The 20,183-nt window shown below is 31.8% G+C and overlaps 1 protein-coding gene across 4 annotated transcripts in view; it reads right to left on the bottom strand.

Moving 5' to 3' along the window:
• Positions 1-20,183, bottom strand: part of LOC118201006 (uncharacterized) — a 107,542-nt gene that overhangs the window by 21,182 nt on the left and 66,177 nt on the right. For 2 of the 4 annotated variants that reach the window (XM_035373019.2, XM_035373033.2), the window contains exons 7-10: positions 15,771-15,947; positions 10,637-10,827; positions 9,371-9,442; positions 7,757-7,902 (exon numbers count right to left, since the gene is read on the bottom strand). In XM_035373019.2, the coding sequence (XP_035228910.1) occupies positions 7,757-7,902; positions 9,371-9,442; positions 10,637-10,827; positions 15,771-15,947 (586 nt within the window). The remainder of the gene's footprint in view (positions 1-7,756; positions 7,903-9,370; positions 9,443-10,636; positions 10,828-15,770; positions 15,948-20,183) is intronic. The other 2 variants (XM_035373040.2, XM_085826354.1) reach the window with 1 other exon arrangement.

The following is a 20,183-nucleotide window of genomic DNA, read 5'->3' as shown; positions in this document are numbered from 1 at the left end:
TGAAATTAAATTCTATTGTATACAGAATGAAGAAAGTTAATTTTGCAGTATGCTTTATTAGCCATTATTTTAGTTGCTAATTTACAAAAAATAATAATTAAATCTGTTATAATTTGAAACCTTTTTTAAACAATTTGGAAGTATTTTGTAGCAGCATTATGTAATACATCAAAGTTATTTTGAAGCTGTGAAGTGTTTAAAGTTGAAAAATACTTAAACATTTTACTTCCTCCTCCTATTCCTCTTACAGTTTTGTAGTAAAAAGTTTAAGTGGCTATAGGTAGAACAGTTATTACAATCTGTAGAACTTTGTATGTGGTTGTTAAGCCCACACAAATAATGGGTTTTAAGCTGTAAAATACAGAGCAATTCTCTAAAAAGCCTGTCTTTTAATTGGGACCTATATCCAAAATCGAAATTTCAATGTTATTGAAGCTGAAAATGCTCCAGATCTGCTGTAGTTTGTCCAATTTTTTTTTAAAACTTCATGGGATGCTGATGTAATGCTTTAATGTTTTATCAGTATGCATGTATGTATATATAATGCAAAATTAATTAATTAAAGTATTCAAAATCAATCGCATATTTAATTCAAGACAAACCATACGCAATAATAAAACAAGAAGTCCAGTGATAAATTGCATGAAAGGTGCAAAATCAGTTAAAACCAAAAATGAAAATAGTAGCAGAAAAAGGAATTTACATCTTTCATAACATCTTCATGAAGGGGTTGGTGCAAAGAAAGAGGTAAATAAATTAGCCTTTTCTGAACTGATAAAGAGCACAACTACAGCATTAAAATCGTACATAAACTTAAAAAAAAAAAAAAAAAAAAAAAAAAAGGAAGATTATGCTGAAAAATGTTAAAAAAATATAAAATCTGAAAGCTTTCACTTTTTTTTTTTTTTTTTTTTTGTATGCTTTACACATTATCAATTTTACACTACTAAATCTTATTTCCCAACCTGGCGAATCATTATTTATTATATTTTGCTTCCATCACCAAATATTTACCAACATGACTACTTGAGTAATGTTGCATGCAGCGATGACTAAATAATTTTTTTATATTAGAAATTGAATAGCAAAAAGTATGCTAACCTTTTATGTTGACCTTATGCTTGGTCATAATTACAAATTTAACTTAAATGTATTAAGAAATGTTGATGAGGAAAAAATTTAACAAAAATTTCTTTCCATATACTAAAAACAGATTTTGTTAATGATACTCATAGACCAAAAGATTACATTTAGTGCTACTTAAATTAAGAATAACTAATTTGTTATTCAGATAAACCCAGAACCAGTGTCAAAGCTTGTATGACCGCACCGGGTGGCAGAATTTAGGGAAAGCATCGGGGCCCAAAATTTAGGGGTGGCAGAAATTTAGAACTTAGCGAGGCTCTTGGTAGCACAATTTAGGATCCCACAGAGACTGCATCAGGTGATCAGACATCTAGCAACAGCCCTCTATAAGCTTTAGGTACATGTGCAAATTAATTTATTCAGGACTCAAATAAGCCTTATGCATGTGCAAAAAATAGACGTAAATATAAAAAATGACTAAATTAATACAATTCGGACTTAACTGCTTCAATGTGCGATAGAAGAAAGACAAAATTTAGCAGAAGAACTTGTCTTTCTTCACCAATCTCATGACACATAGCCAATAATGTATAGCAGATGTTACGAGGCCAGGCTAAAATTATATTTTACTGATTCCAAGGAATTTCATTTAATATACCGGATTGCCCTTTTCCATAACTTTCTGATTTAATCCAGCTTATTATTTTTTGCAGACAGTTATTATTACATCAATTTTATGAAAATTAAAGTTTGAACTTTTGATTATATCGAAAAGAGTTTCTAATTCTGGAGCTGCAAAAGGATTTACAAAGCAAAAGCATGTTTCGATTCCATTAAATAAAAAGCAGAATTGCTACAAAAAATGGATAAAGGTATATCCATTTTTATTATTTATATATAAGTAATGTGAGGAGTATGGCACTGGAAAATCAGCTGCATATGACATAACAAAAAAAGGAATTTTTTTATTTTTTATTTTATTTATTTTATTTAATTTTTTTTTTAAATTTTTTTTATTTTTTATTTTATTTATTTATTTATTTTTTTTGGATTCTGACACTCCACTCGCAATGAATAACAGAAAAATTATTCATTATGTTAGACGTGACGATCATGACCAAGTGATGTTTGAATGGGTCAGACAGTGTCACATTGAGAGCATGCCATTGACGGATACAGTAATAATGGTTCAAGCCAAAATATTTCATGAAGAAATTAATATAAAGACTGAGTATACATATTTGACAAGTTAGTTAAAAATTTAAAAATCACCATGGTATAAGGCAATTAAAAATTTCAGGTGAAAAGCTTCAGCTTATACTGAAGCTGCTGCACTATTTGCAGATGAATTCATTGAACTTATTAATACTGAAAGGTTACTTCCAGAACAAACTTACAACGCTAATGAAACTGGTCTTTTCGGACAATACGTACTGCAAAATACCTTGGCAGCCTCCCCAGAAAAGGCTCCAACTGGTGTTAAAGATTCCAAAGTGAAACTAACAATTTTAGCATGCACAAATACTGCAGGAACACACAGGTGTAAACTTTTCGTAATCGGAAAAAATACACGACCTCGAGCATTTAAAGGAGTAAAGAATTTCCCTTTTTTATATATAGTGAAAATAAAACAGCATGGATGATACAAGGATTGTTGAATGATTGGCTTAAAAATCATTTTTAACCCGAGGTTCAGCAATATTTGAATTTGGTTTGTTTACCCGATGACGGAAAAATTGCCCTGACTATATACAACTGTTCGGCTCATATTTCACTTACAGGTTAAGTGAAAGATAATGTATCTATATTATTCTTTCCTATAAATTGTACATCTATCATTCAGCCTATGGGTATCATAATAGTGTACACACCAAAATGTAAATATAGAGCAACATTTTTAAAATCCATGTTAAATTTCTTGAATAATAGCAAGACTGTTCAAGAATTTTTTAAAGATTTTAGCACACAATCTGCCATGTAGAGTATCGCAGGATCATGACAGAATGTGTCTCCAGATACTTTGAAAAATGCTTGGCATAATTTATGGCCAGGTGCCATATTTCATGGTGAGAATGATGAAGATGATAGCCACGAATTTAAAGGTTTTTGGACATCACAAACCAAAGATGAAATTTTCTAATTAATGGATTAAAGAAATGTGGAGAAGCGGTAATAAATGAAGATGATATAACAGAGGATTTTCCTTGCAATGACAATGACCCAATCATCAATCAATTAACGGACGGTGAAATCTGTAGTATGGTTCTAGATTCAGAAAATACCGCTATTGATAGTCATAATTTTCCAAGCTTTGTGTGACTGTCAATGCTAACCAGTCTTCCCAAAGAACTTTCAAATAGAAATTTGCAAATCGAATAACAGATTTCTATATTTATCTTTAATCTAAAGGCGTATAACTGATATATTTTCCATAGCAAAAACATTAAAGGGGGTGTACAATTAATTAATAAGAAGTCTTTCAAAAGTATATTTAATTTTTGTGAGAAAAATAATTCTTGAATGAATCATTAAAGATCTCCATTGTAATTGAATCCTTTTTTTCACTGGCATTCCAAAATATTGGCTAATAATCTCAGTTTTACCCTTCACAACTTACAAGTTCACCTAAACAAGTATTACCAACTCTTCTGAAGATTGTTATGTTGCTATAGTAGCTAGGCAGAACTGACAAGCAACTTCCACAACTATTACATCCATGGTTGCAGCAATATAAGACCTGACAATACTGTACACTGGAATCCTCACATAAAGTAACTGTACATTTGAGTACCATGTTTTCGTGTTCAACTAACATGCCCAATTCAGAGGGGAAAGATTAAAGTAGTATCATTAACACCTCAATTGGGCTGTTTTAGACAGGCACAACATCTGCCCTGGAATCAAATTATCTGCATCTAAGGGTCTGAAGACAAATGGAACCAGACCTAGGACATCATCAAACATCATGCATTCAGAGATGGCTGCAATTTTAATAGGATATCACACTAAAGATGGTTGTGATGGCTATCCCATCCTATTATGAAGTTCTACACACCATTATGACACTCCACATTGCAGCAGTTTGCTGATTTCCTCTTTAAGGATGATAATGGCATCCCCAATAAGCCAGCATTGTTAACAAGTACCTGGAGGGGAGGGCATTTTTGTATGGAGTGATGTCTTTGAGCCTGATGTCTCCACAAGTTTACCTCCTCAAGCCAGTCTTGGACAGCTGGAAACTGACTAATTAAGCAATGGCTAATCTCATCAAAAACACGGGAAATTTCTGTAAAGTTTATGTGATGGTCACATACCTTAGTAATGTTAAGTTCTATTTATTTGTTTTTAGCTTTAAATACCAATTTGTTAATGACCCAGATGTTACATCATCACATAATTTACAAATTTAAATATTATTTTCATCTTTGTACATAACGCTTGTTTTTGGTCAACCATACATATGTTTGCTACTTTCATGTAGAATTTGATGTTACTTAAAATTTTACTTTCCCATTTTTGATGAATTTTACAGCTGCATGCTTTACTTTCGGAAGCCATTATAGTATAATAGTAATAATTGGCTTTACCGATTAAAAAATAATTGTAAAATATTCTAAATAATTGTAAAAATAATTGTAAATAATTGTAAGATTGACAAAAACCATACCATATAAAATAAACATAATTAATAGAAAATGAAAATAATTACTCAATAAAAATAGAAAAGAAGAAAATATTTTTTAGAATGGAAATTTAAAGAATAAAAAATAAATAACTAAAAAAGTGAAGATTTAAAAAAAAAAGAGACAGACAGAGAGACTGCTTTTATCACAAAGCTGCAAAAGCAGACTCGTCAACCTAAAAGAATAAAAAATCAGGAGATTTTTCTGAACAACAAAAAGACTTTTTAAATGGTAAAAATATATTTTTAATAACGAATTTAAACAAATATCTGAAAGTTCAGTTACTAATTCTTAAACGTAAACAGTACAAAAATACTTACTTGTAAAAAACATTTTTATTATTTGCATCTTTTAACAAAAAATAATACTTTAATCAGTTTTCGAGCAAACACTATTAACAGTGGCAGATTTTAGAACTCCTTTCAAGATAATAATAAATATCAACAATGTGTTCATCAACATTTATTGGTAAAGAAGCTGCTCCTTTTTCAGCTGGTAAATTTAAGAAGTGACAGGTGCACCTCATAATTTGCAAATCTGAAGCTTCTTTTTTTAAGATACCTGCAATACCAGTCTTCAAACCTACCATTACTGGTGCATTATCAGTACCAAATGCTAAGCAATTATCCAGAGGAATTGAATTTTTGTTTAAAATTTTAATAATTAGCTGTGCTATATTAAAGCCTGTCGAATGTCCTTCTAAGCTGGCAACAGAAAGTAAACTACACTCAATTTCTGAAGAAAGTGGATTAAAATAAGAAACAATTGGATAGAGTTTTGAATCGGTATTATTGCTTCCATTTGTAGAGAGGCAAAATGGAGCTGTTTCAATGCAGTCAATAACCGAAGATTTATTTCTCATACCTATTTCTTTAACAATTACAACTGTTTCGGTCCTTGCACTTGAATATTTCTTATCGGGAAGTATCGCTATCGGAAAGTATTTTTCTAAATAAACCTGCAGCATGATCCAATGCATTCAGTAGCAAGTTGTACTCAAGTAAAAAGGCAAAGAACAGGCATTCAGCATTAATAACTTTTTGGTCTTTCGTTTCCACAGTAAAATCTAATTGTTTGTTTTTTTCAACAGAATTCCTGTTGTCCTTGTGTATTTCCATATGCACACGTTTGAGGACATCAACGCTTACACTATGCAAATTCGAAAAATCGCAATGACAAACAGAACACATCCCAAATGTATTACATTTCCTTAAGGAAATAATAGAAGGAAAGTGATCTGTGTATGATTTTTGAACAGTACATGAGTATTTTACCGTTTTCGTAGACATAACTAGCACAAAAGATCGTAATTCCTTAAACTATTTCTCGAAACGATGTGCGCTTACACCGGTCAATGACAAGATGAACGAAATAACAACCAGAGAATGTCTAATGCATATTCTTTGACCTCGGTTTGAGCTCATTGGCTAATATATGCCAAGATGATATGCACTGGCGCTTGATGCTGATTGGAGAACCGGAACACAACGTTTCTAAACACATGTGGTCTCACTCACAAAGCAGAAATGCCGCATAATTTCTCACTGACGAAACGAATTTGGTTTTCTTTTAGATGTAATCTAGAGAAAAAACAAGTGACGCCCAGAATCACTTTTTTGGTGCAAAGAACGAAGTATTAAGCCAAGCTACATAAACATCGTGAGAAATTTTAAGAATAAATTAAATAAGAAAACAGTCAGAAGAAATCCATTAAAAATCGGGTTGGTGGGAGAACGGTCAAAAATCGGGAGTCTCCCGCCTAAATCGGGAGAGTTGGCAACTCTGCAAAAAAGTTTGTGATATTTTACCCAGTAAACATTTATCTGCACACAATACTCCTGAGGAAGTGCTTTACCAATTACAGCAAATAATGTCAAAACAATATAGGGTACTCTTCGGTTTTGAGGGCAGTAAAAAAATTGCAGCGAAAATGTATACGCAAAAGTGCCAAATCCAGCAAACGCGCCCATTTAACAGCGCGCCAAATCTAGAGCACGCACTGGTTTCAGATTGCGTAAGTTTTTATAGTTCTATATTTCTTAAGACGCCACTGAAATACTAGTTTAATTTTTAAATGCTTTTTCCTATGGATTTAACAATTTGGGAATTGCCCATGATGAAAAGTCGGCAATAGAATTTTGGGTAAAGTGCAGAATCATGCACTGCTTGAGGGGTTTTTAAGAATTGCACATACTCGGTATCCATGTGCACATCGACCTATTTTCACTTAAAAAAAAATCCCAGAATTGTGGCACTGCAGACCCCCTTGACTTTATCTATGTACACATCGACCTATTTTCATTTGAAAAGTAAAATAAAATTGATAAAAATCCCATTTTTTTTACTCTTGTAAAAAGCAGCAGACAACGATTCTGCACTTCTGAATTCCGATTCTGAATATTTTCAAAGAAAAGGCATCATTCATTATAGAAAATTACGTTTGAACAACCAACGAGATGAAATTATGCTTTAGCGATACGTCGGTAGCTAAATAGCGATGCAGGTATCCATTCAGTTATGTTTAGCAATTTTTATATAAATTATAATAATGATTTGAAATATTTATTTACTCTTATGTAAAAAAGTATTATATGAAATTAACCTTTCATCTAAATTAAAACATCAATCTTAGATAGTTATTTACTATTATACTTCCTTTCTTGCCGCAATTTTTTTTGGCAGCATTGGCATCAACAATAGTTTGGTGATTTTTTACGGCCCTCGAAACCGAATAGTACTCAATATAGATTTGAGGAAACATGAAAGTAAAATGAATCAAACAATACAGGTATATATTATTGAATCTCTAAAACTAGGACACATTAAAAATGTACACAATTACTTTTATAAAATGAAACATTTACATTGAAGAGTATTTTGTTCTATCATGAATGAAAATTTACATAAAGGAAAAAAGAATAATTAAATTCAAAGAGAAGTTTAATATATCAAGGAATATTATTAAAGTTAAACAAAAGGTAACAAACCAATTTTAGGATGAAATGCAAGTGGATTACGATCAAGACAGGCTTTGATTGCTTTTTGCCTTTCTTCTTCATGAGATAAGTTGTTATAACAATTGTTACAGTTACAGTTGTTGCAAAATTCTCCATTTGCAAAACAATCACAATATCTAAAGCAAATACAATATTTAACATGTCAGTTCACATACAAGGACAGTATGTTTAATGTAAAAATTAAAACACATCTGCAAAAAGAAAAGACCACTTAAAATGACACCTAAAGTTGTATTTTTTGCTAAGCTTCTAACAAAATTTTATCAGAAGGATTACAATCTGTTTTACCCTGATAAAATATTTATTAGAATAAAACAGACTGTAATACTTCACAATCAAGTATGTTACATTAAGAGATTGCAAAGAACACAGAAAAAGAAAAGTAATCCAAAAGGAACAGTTATGGTTTTATATTTAAATAATAAAAAAAAAAAAAAAGCAAAAAGCTGAAAACATCTCAAAGCATTACTAATAAAGGATGTAATATGTCAGAAGTTAACCTAAAAAATTCAGCAATTTAATAGCATTTTCCCCCCCCTTCTTCTGATGTAGTCTGCACCGAGGTTCAAGAAACACATGAAGACTCATAAATGCAGGTAATTTAATAAAAAATAATGCAATTTGAAAATCTACTTATAAAACTTAGCAAAAAGAAGACAATTAAAATTTTATGCTTCCAATTACAACAACAAAAAAACAAAAAACAAAATAAATAAATAAATAAATCAGAAGTTTAAAACATGTTAAACAAGCCAAAAATTAAAACTATCCAAGGAAGCCACCCAGACGGTATAGTGGTTAGGGTACCCTGACTGCGATACCAAAGGGGACGGGTTTGAATCCCGGAGAAGGCATGGATGTAAAATTTTCTGTCTCTTCATAGGAGGTAACGGTGGCCGCCTACTAGGTGCGTTCATAATAAAATGGTCACCGCCTACTAGGTGCGTTCATAATAAAATGGTCACCGCTTCTGGCCTTAGCAGTGGCCAATGCCGTTATAGGCAAGTGCCCACCATTTGGGAAAAAAAAAATCCAAGGTGGGGTGTGGGGACGAATTTTTATTATTCAGCATTTTTATTGAATTTGGCTTTTAGGTAACACAATGCTTAGGCAAATGAGATGCACATGAAAGAGAACTTCAGAAGTGAAAAAATAAGGATTTAAAGAAAACATTATAAGAAATATTAAATTTAGATTACTAAATTAGATTTAGTTTCAGCCTTTTTTAGCATTAAATAAATAAAAAAAAAAATAATAATAGTGTTTCGCTTACAGATGAATTTCATTATCTCTCCTTTTTCTGTTCCTTTCTTTACATTTCATACATGATAAAAGCATAACAATCTACACTTATTAGAAGTAAAAACTTAATACTCCTAGAGCCTAATAACTTTTTAAGATTTAAAATTTTTAGAAAATATTTTTAATAAGCCTATGGCACCAAAATTTAGCAAAAATATTAACAACAGCAACATTACCACTTACAATATCAGTTAACTACAAAACATTTCTTTAAACGCGTAAATAACAAAAAGAGAAAGAAAGAAAAATAAAAGACAAACTTGATTTTGAATAAAAACTTACAGTTTTAGACACTGTGATTTAGTACAATTACATGGTTTCCTTGGCCGAGAGTCATTTTCCACAGGAGCTCTTCTGCAAAGAAAGAGAAATAGTAAATAATTTATAATACTTTACATTAATTCTGAAAGCACACTTTTCATACAATTCATATTTTTATATTCATTAATAATAATCAAAAAGATTTTAAAACATCATTAATTATTTTTTTATATAAATGCATTCCTGAACTCAGACTGAGTTCTATATAACTTTTACATTGTGGGCCACTAATAATACATTAAAACTGCATGGCTTAAAAAAATGAAGGAAATAATAGTAACAAACTTGATGAAAACATGTTATTTGTTGACTATTTGATGACGTGAATGATAACATGATTGTGCAAAATTTCATGAAAAAACATTTTCTTTTCACAAAAGAAAAAGAAGGAAATCATATCTAATTATTTTTAACTAATTATGGCAACATACTCATGGGCTATGAAAAAATTGCAAATATTGTGCCCTTACATTATTCTTGATGGCAGCTCTCAAAAAGGAAATAGTGCAATCAGAAACAATGCAACTTTCTTGAGCTATGCACATCAAGCACACTGTAGTTTTTGGTTTTTAAGCTGTAGATTTAATCAAAATTTCTGCCTTGAGTGGCAGCTAGGCCTACCACTTTGTGATAATTTCATTACAGTTGATGACTGCTAAAGCAAGGTACACTTTCCATTTTGATTTTTACAAAGGTAGAACAATTACTCCAGCTGAAAATCAACCAGCTTTGCCGAGCATCCTTTTATTTTTAATTACATGATGCTTTATGAAGAACAAAAGATACGCTTCTTTTGCTACAGATATCATCTGTACATGAGATTTGCAGCCAGATCAAATTCTGTATAGCTATGCCTTCATGTCATACATTTAGGGAATTTTAGAACTCTCTGTCAAGATCTGTTTTTGGTGCTACTTTTCTGTTTTCGCTTTTGCTTTGAACATACTAAAAAACTGTTTCAATATTTTTTTCTCAATATGTAGCTTACAAAAGCATGATATCAATATATGCACTACCGCTGTCAAATACTTGAAAATTTTTTATTTATTTAAATAAGTTTTCCACATATCTGAATAAAATATTACATATGAACTATAAAACAAATTTATCCTATTATTACAAATAAACTAAAATCCATGCTTCGATCCTTTATTAATGAATTGGTTCAGTAATCCTTAATAATATTATTTGAAACAGATATCACTCATTAAATAAATGTGAAATTACCCATTAACATGCCTGGGAGAATGGTGAGCAGCATGACCTGATGAGGAATTTGAAGACTGGAAAGAATTTTGAGGAGGATTAGATGAAAGTGAAATATATGCTGACTGAGTTCCTGAATTAGGGGCTGCTGGTGCAGGAAGTATATTTAACATTTGAGTTCCGGTCACTTGCCCAGTGGACGGCTGCTGAAGCTGCAGTTTCATTAAAATAAGTAAGATATAAAATACACCCGAATTACTATAAATTATTTTTCAAGTGTGACCAAAATAATAACTCATATTTACAGGATTATAATGCAACTTATAATTTACGTACTCAAGAAGAAATGTATACAAAAATTTCTATAAAAAGCATATAAATTTGCACACAAAACATTGTCTTTCAAAAATTACAATTTACCCAAATTTTACTTTAAAAAAATTAGGAATAACAAGTTTTCTTTAATTAAAAATAAGATTAATCTCAAGTGATTGCATATTAACTATCTATAGTTTACAAATTGTAAAATATTATCATTCTTTTTTTAAAATGAGAATTAAAAAAAGCATTAGAAATAGGCAGACCAAAATAAAACTTACATTATGAAGAATCAATAACAAAACTTTTAACATTTACCTATATTTATTGAAAATGATTACATTAATTGACTTTAACTCAATTTTTCATTAAGATTTAATGAAATGCTAAAAGTCCTTATAATTTTTTCCAAATAATTCACTTTTAAAGATATACACAAATTAAAATTTCAAATTAAAAAAAAATGGATTTCTTCAAGATGTTAATGTTAGATTCTTCCATTGTTATAAAGTTGTTATAGTAAAAATAATTTAGTCTTTGTGTATACTTTTATGTGATTAATGTAGTGTCACCTTTTAACAATTAGTTAACTAATTATTTAACAACTGAAAAGTATTCACAAAATATATGTACATTCCAACTTATCTACAATTTACAACCAGTTTATTAGTATCTAATCTATTACTGATAACAGGGTAGTTAAAATTTTGCACTTTATTTTTACTTCAGAGATTTGTTTTTACTTACAGTTAAGGTAGGTTTGTTGGAATATGGCAAAGCACACAACGGCTATCCGTCTGAGGGGAGGGATGCCTCCTTGGAGGACTCTCTACAGGAATGGCTCATATTCATGGAAGGGAAAAAAATAAAACCACAAAAACCAAGTACGTAGCCCATTTGCATAAGATCTAACCCTAAGTATTTAGTTGTCTTAACAACTCGGCCGTTGATGGGGCTTAAAGGAATAATGATTAAAACTGGAAACAGAAAATTTTATTTAAATTTCCCATATTCCTTTCTTAGTTACAAAGGTAACTCAAGCTCTTTATAAAAATAATAAATAAGACATTTCAAAAAAATTCAGTAGTACAGAATTTATGATGAACAGACAGGCGTAATCTTTTGGATATTAAATTTAAAGGCAATACTAAATTCATAAAAAAAGAAGGGAGGCAGCTTCGGTTAAAACTAATAAATTGTTTACTTACTTAAAAAAGCTAATATTCAGCACGCAGAAAGTATGTAAAAGAATTAGAATGTATGATAATAATCTACATGGACATTGTATACTTACATAATTTTCTGGTTACGTTCAGTGACATTTCAGCTGAAGATTACAAAGAAACAAGAGCAATTAGAAATGGAAAAGAAAGAGGGGGAGATTAAAAAAGATAAAGAAGTATATAAATGCCCATACTTGGCTTTGGCTGGACTACTAGAACAGAAATATACAGGGTGTTTCGCTACCAAACCGACAAACTTGCAGGGTGTGCAGGGGGTAACAGAGACAACTCGAAATCACATAGAAATGCAGGGTTGCAAATGCCGTAGTTGTAATAGCTTTGGTGCAAAGAAGCAGAGAAAAAGAACAGAAACAGCAACACATTAATGAGACAGAAAACACTTTATTGAAAGTTTGTACTACAACAGGTGTTTGAAATTACGAACAGAAGTGGTCTGGTAGGCCTGACAGTGGCGCTACATGGAATTCCTTACATTCTGGAAGATTCTTGGCATATCACATATCCTTCTGACAGCTACAGATATTCGAGCGACGAGATCTTCAACTGGAGGAACAAGTGTCTCATACACCAATCTCTTCATGTGACCCTAAAAGAAGAAGTCCACGCATAAGTCAAGCGATCTGGGAGGCCAATGAACTAGGCCACCAGGACCTATCCACTGCTGTCTAAAGGCTATGCCGAGATGTCAGCAGATGTCAATCATGTAATGCAGAGGAGACCCGTCATGTTGGTCCCACAGGAAACAGCGTGATGACGGGGGAACATGTGCTGCATCAAGAAGTTCGAGCAGGACTTGTTGCAAGATCACGCATGCTTTACTATCCAAAGGACTGGGCAGAAGGTACAGTACAATGAGGTAGCCTCCAAGAATGTTGGCCCAAACATTGACCGATAAACGATCTTGAGCTGCAAGTGGTTGCGTACGATGAGGGTTCTCCAAAGCCCACACATGGACTGCCAGTAGCACGCTGTTGCAGGAACCATGTAGCAAACGTTCTCTGGAGTGGATAATCATTAGACTCTAATAACTGTACACAATGAAGATGGCATGTACTCATTTAGTTTGCTGCGAGTGTCCTCCAGACAATGGACTGAGATAAACCTACTTGTTGGGCTATAGCTTGAATATTCGTATTTAGATTGTCTTCTGCCAGACATAATATCGCTTCCTCATTGGCAGGCGCCTGTTCGAGTAATGTTCATGGCACAACTGCTGAGCAACGTGCCTGTTACAATCCACAGCTACATACACAATCAACATGTTGACCAGTTCATCGTTTGAATCTGCATTCATCCTACTACCTCGGAAAACAGACCACAAATGACAATTTAAAGCAGGCTTACTGTTCACGCAACCTTACACCCAGTGCCATCTACCACAAAACTGCTGTCAGGCTTGCTTGATGTCTTCTGACCATAATTTCGAACACCTGTTATAGTACAACCTTTCAACCATTTTCTGTCCCATTAATGTGTTGCTATTTCTGTTCTTTTTCTCTGCTTCATTGCACCATATCTTGGAATTACGGCATCTGCAACCCTGCATTCCCATGTGATTCCGAGTCGCCTCTGTCCCCCCTGCAAGTTTGTCGGTCTGGTAGCTAATCACCCTGTATATTTCTGTTTTAGCATGTAAGGACTAAGAAGTTGGAATGATAATGTGTACTGGATAAAAAAAATAAAATAATAATAATAATAATAGTCTGTAATTCTAAATGCTTGGTCATTCAAGGCTTCCACTCAATATAGTAATCTTCATGCGAAAAACTATATGTATGAAAAGTTTCATCATGTATGTGCTTTGATTACATTTTACCCCTTTTCTATTAAATGTACAAATGGATAATTCTGAAAATTACAAATTTTTCTTATGAGAATGAGTGTTTATTATGTTAAATATTTATAATTTTTGACAGCAATAATATTCTGTAATTCTAAATGCTTGGTCTAGCTAAATATAAATAATAATTTAATAAAATCAATGACAGACATTGAAGTATTTTAAGGTTTATATGAAACGACTTTCTAAATTAATGCCCAAAAAATATTATGAAGCAAAATTCCTCTTTTATTCTCATTATTTAGTTATATTTTAATAATTATTCAGTATCTACAAAAAATTATAAAGATTCTAATCAGTTCACTTTACAGACATTTCTCAAACATTATTGTTATGAATTTTGTACATCGACACATAATTTTAGTAGAATTCTAGCTGAAATTGCTTTATTTCTTTTGTATAATGTAACATTAGATTTACTATTTACTGTCTATAATTAAAGCAACTGCTTAAGCAACAAAACTGAAAGAGGAAAGGTGTTATTCTCCTTTTATTCTTTTCTACAATAACATTAAATTTCAAACTTTTAAGAGTTACTCAAAAGATCAGCAAATCATGATGTGAAGTGTTATCCAAAATGCCTTACTGCCTTAATATTGTGCCATTAAATCACCTTATCCAATTTCTGCAGCATTTCTTTAAGGTAAATATACTTTCAAACAAAAATGAGATCAAATCCAGATTCTGCATTTAATTTTGCTGACATTAAAAATTTTAAGTAGAAAAAAAATTTCACAAAAATGTTCCTTTTTTAAAAAGTATGCTACTTAATTTTTTATTCCTCTTCTTAAAACAAAATATATACAATGAACCATTTATTGCATAACTTATATTACTAAAACATAAATATTCAAAATATGCCTTCCTTTCTTAAAACTATATTATGACTGCAGAGAATCATACCAATAACGATATAACATATATATGGTGATATTTCAGAGAATTTGCAGTCGTGGTAGGTTGATAGAATTTAGCAGATAGCTGACTAGAGAAGATAAAACCAATCACTTTTCAGATGTGGTAGAGAAGAGCGACTGCATAGATTTGGCAGATGCAAAAATCACAACTGGCTGGATCATTAAAACATGATTTTTTGTTATGAACAGGAAACATTCTTCAGAGATATATTTTTTTAAAAATTGGTACAGCATTAGAGGTGCTAATTTCTATATACCATTTTAGATAATAGAAAGAAGATGTTAGTGAAGAGACGAGACTATCCCAGGCAGAGTCACGAGGCGAAAAAGTGATAAGTAATAACTGCATTCATATTTATAAGCTTGAAAGTTCTCTTTTTGAATCCTGAGCAGCAACTGGACAAAGTTTATTTTGCTAGCAGGCGAAAAGTGATACATAGTAACTGCATTCATATTTATAAGGTCGAAAATTTTTTGTTCAGCAATTGGACAAAGTTTTTTTCTTTGCAGTGGAGAGAAATTTCAAGGAAAGAGTGACATAAAATGGTGCAAAACTTATCACTGAAGAGAGGATGTGTTTAAATAAATATTATGAATTTAAAGGTTGGTCTCAATTGGTTCCAATTAAGTTTAATAATTTTATTTCACATTTCTTATTTTACAGATATGATTTATACATATACAGTTCATTATATACATACATTCATTATATTCATACAGTTCATATTATTCATTATACAGGTATAAAATATATTGTATATATAATTCATTACACTGTTTATATATTATTAATTTCAAAATCTGTTTTTGGTCACCAGTTCAAAGCAATATTTTACCTGTGTGACATACTGAGCTGGAACCATTACATAACTTTGTGAGCCTCCACCAACAGGAATTAAAGTTCCGGCAGGTAACTGACTCAACTGATTAGAAGTTACTGTATTACCACCACGTATTTGGGAACCCGATGCAGTAGGAATTAAAAACTTAGGACCAATCTGTTTGGGAGCAACCTAGTAATTACAAACAAATGCAAATTAATTTGTTTTATGATCAAATGGAAAAGGTCAATACAAATTTAAACTTTTATTTAGCTTCAAGTCTTATAAATAATCACTTTTGCTGCAATAAACAAGAATGGTACTATCTGATTGTCTGAACCCCTATCGAAAAGTTATGAAACATATTCATGAAGGAATGCAGTATATCAGCAAAACAGTTATGTGGCAACACATGATGTACTCAAAAGTACTTTAGTGGAAATCCAGGCATATGTAGCACATGTCTGTTTACATGAATTTGTCCTTTTGGAATTCAGTCATCATATGGAATTCTCATAGTACACCACCAGTTTGAAAATGGCTCTTGCCTTTGCCACATCAACCAGATGCGGATAATGAAAAAGTACTCCAAAAATAAAATAAATATTAAAAAAAATTCTAGTTAAACCATTTTACTTACACCCACTAAATGGGAAAACAATTTTTTAGCTATCATGACATTATTACTGAGCATAAACGACTAAGATTTTGATTTAAAATCAGCCATTAGATGGATTTTAAATTTAAACTGTCAAATATAAATTTTAAAAAATAGAATGCAGTCATTTGAATGCTTTCTGATTATCTGCACCCCCACCAAAAAGTTGCCAACTTGTTGCCAATTTTGGAGAGTATTTGCAAACTCTATGCTAATTTTTTGGTCAAGCTAATATAAGAAAGGCAACAGCCATTTTCAAAATGATGGTGCATCCAATGAATCAATAGCATTAAAAAGTATGAAGCATACTAAAACACTTACCTTTTTCAAGAACTACTGATTTTTTTACATTGTTGTTCTCTCATGTATACAGCAAAAAATTTTTCCCTTAAAAAAATCACAGAACTGTACAAACTGATCAGCCGTTAAAATTCAGCACTGCACACTGGTCAAAACAGACATGTTCTACATGCATACCCAGATTGCCACATGAATACTTTTTGGTTAAATCATGAGCTTGCCACATAGCTAGTTTGGCATCATATTGTTTTGTCTCATGAAAATTTTTACCACTTTTCGGTGGAGTTGTGGATAATCAAAAGTACCAAATATTCTCCCACCTCAAGATTTTTGGAGGCAACCAAAAATTTTCTTTTAAGTCATATAAGTTCAAGAATACAATGGTAGATTTAAAACAAGTGTTATTTTGACATTTTAATGCAGTTAACAAAAACTGTATTACTTAAAAGGCTTTTCATACAAATTTTATTTCATAGTTTTTAAGCCAAAGCAGAAATAGTTTTTAATCCAAAGTACTTAAACCATAAAATTCAGTTCAACAGCAATGTTGCGAAATAATTTTAAAATGAGCATATCTTTAGAATTTCCCATACACAGTTCAGCGAGCTGGAGAAAAAAAGGTTTTTTCCCCTCCCGTAGAGTGTTGCTATTGCTCGCTTTTAAATCGTCGAGTTTATTAATAAAAAATTCGTTAAAGTTTTATAAAATATGAAACCAATAATAAAAGAAATTCCAAATTTCAAATTTGGTCTTCCAGATGCCCATATTCGCAGTAGGATTACGCCATTCAAAATTTGATGGTACCGTTGTTTTATTACAATGCAAGAAACATACATACATTTATGCAGATTCTTCATTATTTAATTTCTTCAAATATAATACAGGGAAATAGTATTTGGTGGCAACAGTTTGAAAAGTGAAACGGACATTCAGAATGATTCAACCCAAAATCGCAAAACAAAAACAATAGTCTTTCAGGCAGTTAAACATGTTGTATACTCTTAAGAAACATTAACCTAAACAAAATTACCATTTAAAGGAGTTAAAGGCGATAAAAGTGCATCATCCGTGTAACAGAGAAATCCGTCCATGAAAAAAACCAAATTACTAAATGTGAGATCGCAAATCACTCACAAAAGTGTGCCCAGTCCGGAAATAGTTTTTGTACAGATCGCTTATTTCTTACAGATCACCAATTTTCAAACCTGAATTCAGGCCTAATACATGAAGGTATCAGTTTAAAATGTTTTTAATCATTTCAAAATCGAAACTGTTTGTCGGGTTATGCAAAATCGCAATGGCTTGTAATTGGCTTACAAAAGGAAGAAGCTAATGATTTATGCAAATACACTTTACACATCATTTTGATTTTTTAAGATAAACGTGAGCATATTTTTCAGATAAAAGTAAGCGTATTTGTCAGAGTTCTCAATGTTATGAATCGATTATGTCTCTAACCATGCAAGACCATGCTTTTCTCATGATATGTTATGAATGCTATAGCACTGAACGACGTGCTTTGCAAAGTATCTTTCAGGTAGAGTAAATGCCAAGGGCCAATAACACCTCAGGGTTTGATGGAAATGATGGCAAAGTTTGAAGCCACGAGTTTGTTATCTCTTGCACCTGGGAGAGCAAGGAAACCTGCTTCTGAGGAAACCAAGGTTGTTGCATTAGCAGTGGAGGAAGAAACAACGGAAGCATGCGTGGTACGTAGCGTACCATGGAGTACAATGTACAAAACTGTCCGTAAAGTGCTGCAGTTCTACCCATACAAAATCAAACATGTTCAAAACTTGAACTTATCAATCCTGCTGCAAGAATATCTTTTGCTTTGGAATTACCTGCATGGATGGAAGTGGATGAACATTGGCTATGGAACATTTTTTGTGGACAGATGATGCCCATTTTAACTTAAATAGAGATGCCAACACCAATAACTGCAAGATTTGGGCCAAACAAATCCATCATGTTAACTACCTAGTTCCATTGCATTCTCCTAAAGTCATCATTTGGTGTGGTATGACAGTTAATTTAATAATAATTGGACCATTTTTCTTTGAGGAGCAGCTGACAGCTAGACCTGTTACATGCACTGTGACTGCAGCTCACTTAGCCTCAATGTTAAGATGTTTCGTGATACCTGAACTACAGCGATGTGGCATTTTAGACAGTAAGGTTTGTATGGAGGATGGGGAAACACAGCACACTATACATGTACCACACACTTACATAGGCAATATTTCACAAATGAACAGATTATAGGTCGACACGTCTTGACTACCCTGGTCACCAGACCTCAACCCCTGCAACTTTTGAGTATGGGGTTATTTCAAAAGCACTGTTTATGGTAATAATCTAAACAATTTGGTGAAATTGACAGATGCAATACAATGATATGACTGTAACATCCCTCTTGATATGCTAAGCACTGCTGTTGAGAATGCAGTAATACGATTTAACTTGCTTTCAGAAAATGATGGATGGCACATTGAACATGCTTTGTAATATGTTTCAGAAATGATTAAACACGTTTTAAATCAATGTCTTCATGTCTTATTTTCATTTAACAATATTGCATATAGCACCGTTTCCCCCTGGTGTTGAGTTTTGAACTTTTATTTTTTCCCGCAGAAAATAAATTCCAATGACCTCCTTTACACGATTACCAAGTTTGATAACATTTGGAACAATAGTTTACCTTTTATGACCATTTCACAGTGGAACTTTAATTTTAACCACTCTGTATAATAAGCAATCAGTAGTTTTCCTCTCTTTTTGTTAAGATTTGTTTTATTTTGTTTGAAAAATTCAAGGAAACGAGCATAAAAAAAATAATTTCACTGTGATTTGTACAAGCTTTGCTCATAATTCTGATGTTACAAATTTACTTTCCTATAAAGTACTTTAAATTATCAAGTATAAGCCAATTCATGAATACACAGTGAGGTAAGATTTTACTGTAAAAGTGAGTAAATATTAAAAACCCAAACATAAGACAAATTTACAATAACCTGATAAAGTCAACTGCATATTTTACCATTTAACTTAGCTAAGCCAAGCAGATGTGTCCCTTACCTTCACATTTTATTCGAAAGCTAAGACTGAGAACATTTAGAAAGAAAAGATAACTTGGATACCAGAAGTTTCTCTTACTTTTGAAATATAGAGATAACTTAAATCAATTAGGATATAAAGATAAATTAGTTCAAGAATTTGAAGACGCCACTTAATAAGGGAGTACTTTTACACTATCAATGCTCTGGATGCAGTACGAATGATATTAATGATAAATAGCAATAATACAACCCAAACAGCAAACGACAATCAAGAACATACTTTTTAGTTTACATTACAGATATTTCATCCCAAAGACATACTGGCTATGGATAATTCCACCACAAATATACATAAAATGCTGACAGATGCAGAAATCATAGAAAATATGAAAAATGTGTCTCATATGAATA

This window comes from Stegodyphus dumicola, chromosome 1, assembly GCF_044657685.1.
Source record: "Stegodyphus dumicola isolate Sdum_Otavi_A_Nest chromosome 1, ASM4465768v1".
NCBI lineage: Eukaryota > Metazoa > Arthropoda > Arachnida > Araneae > Eresidae > Stegodyphus > Stegodyphus dumicola.
This window is presented reverse-complemented; position numbering and strand designations above follow the sequence as displayed.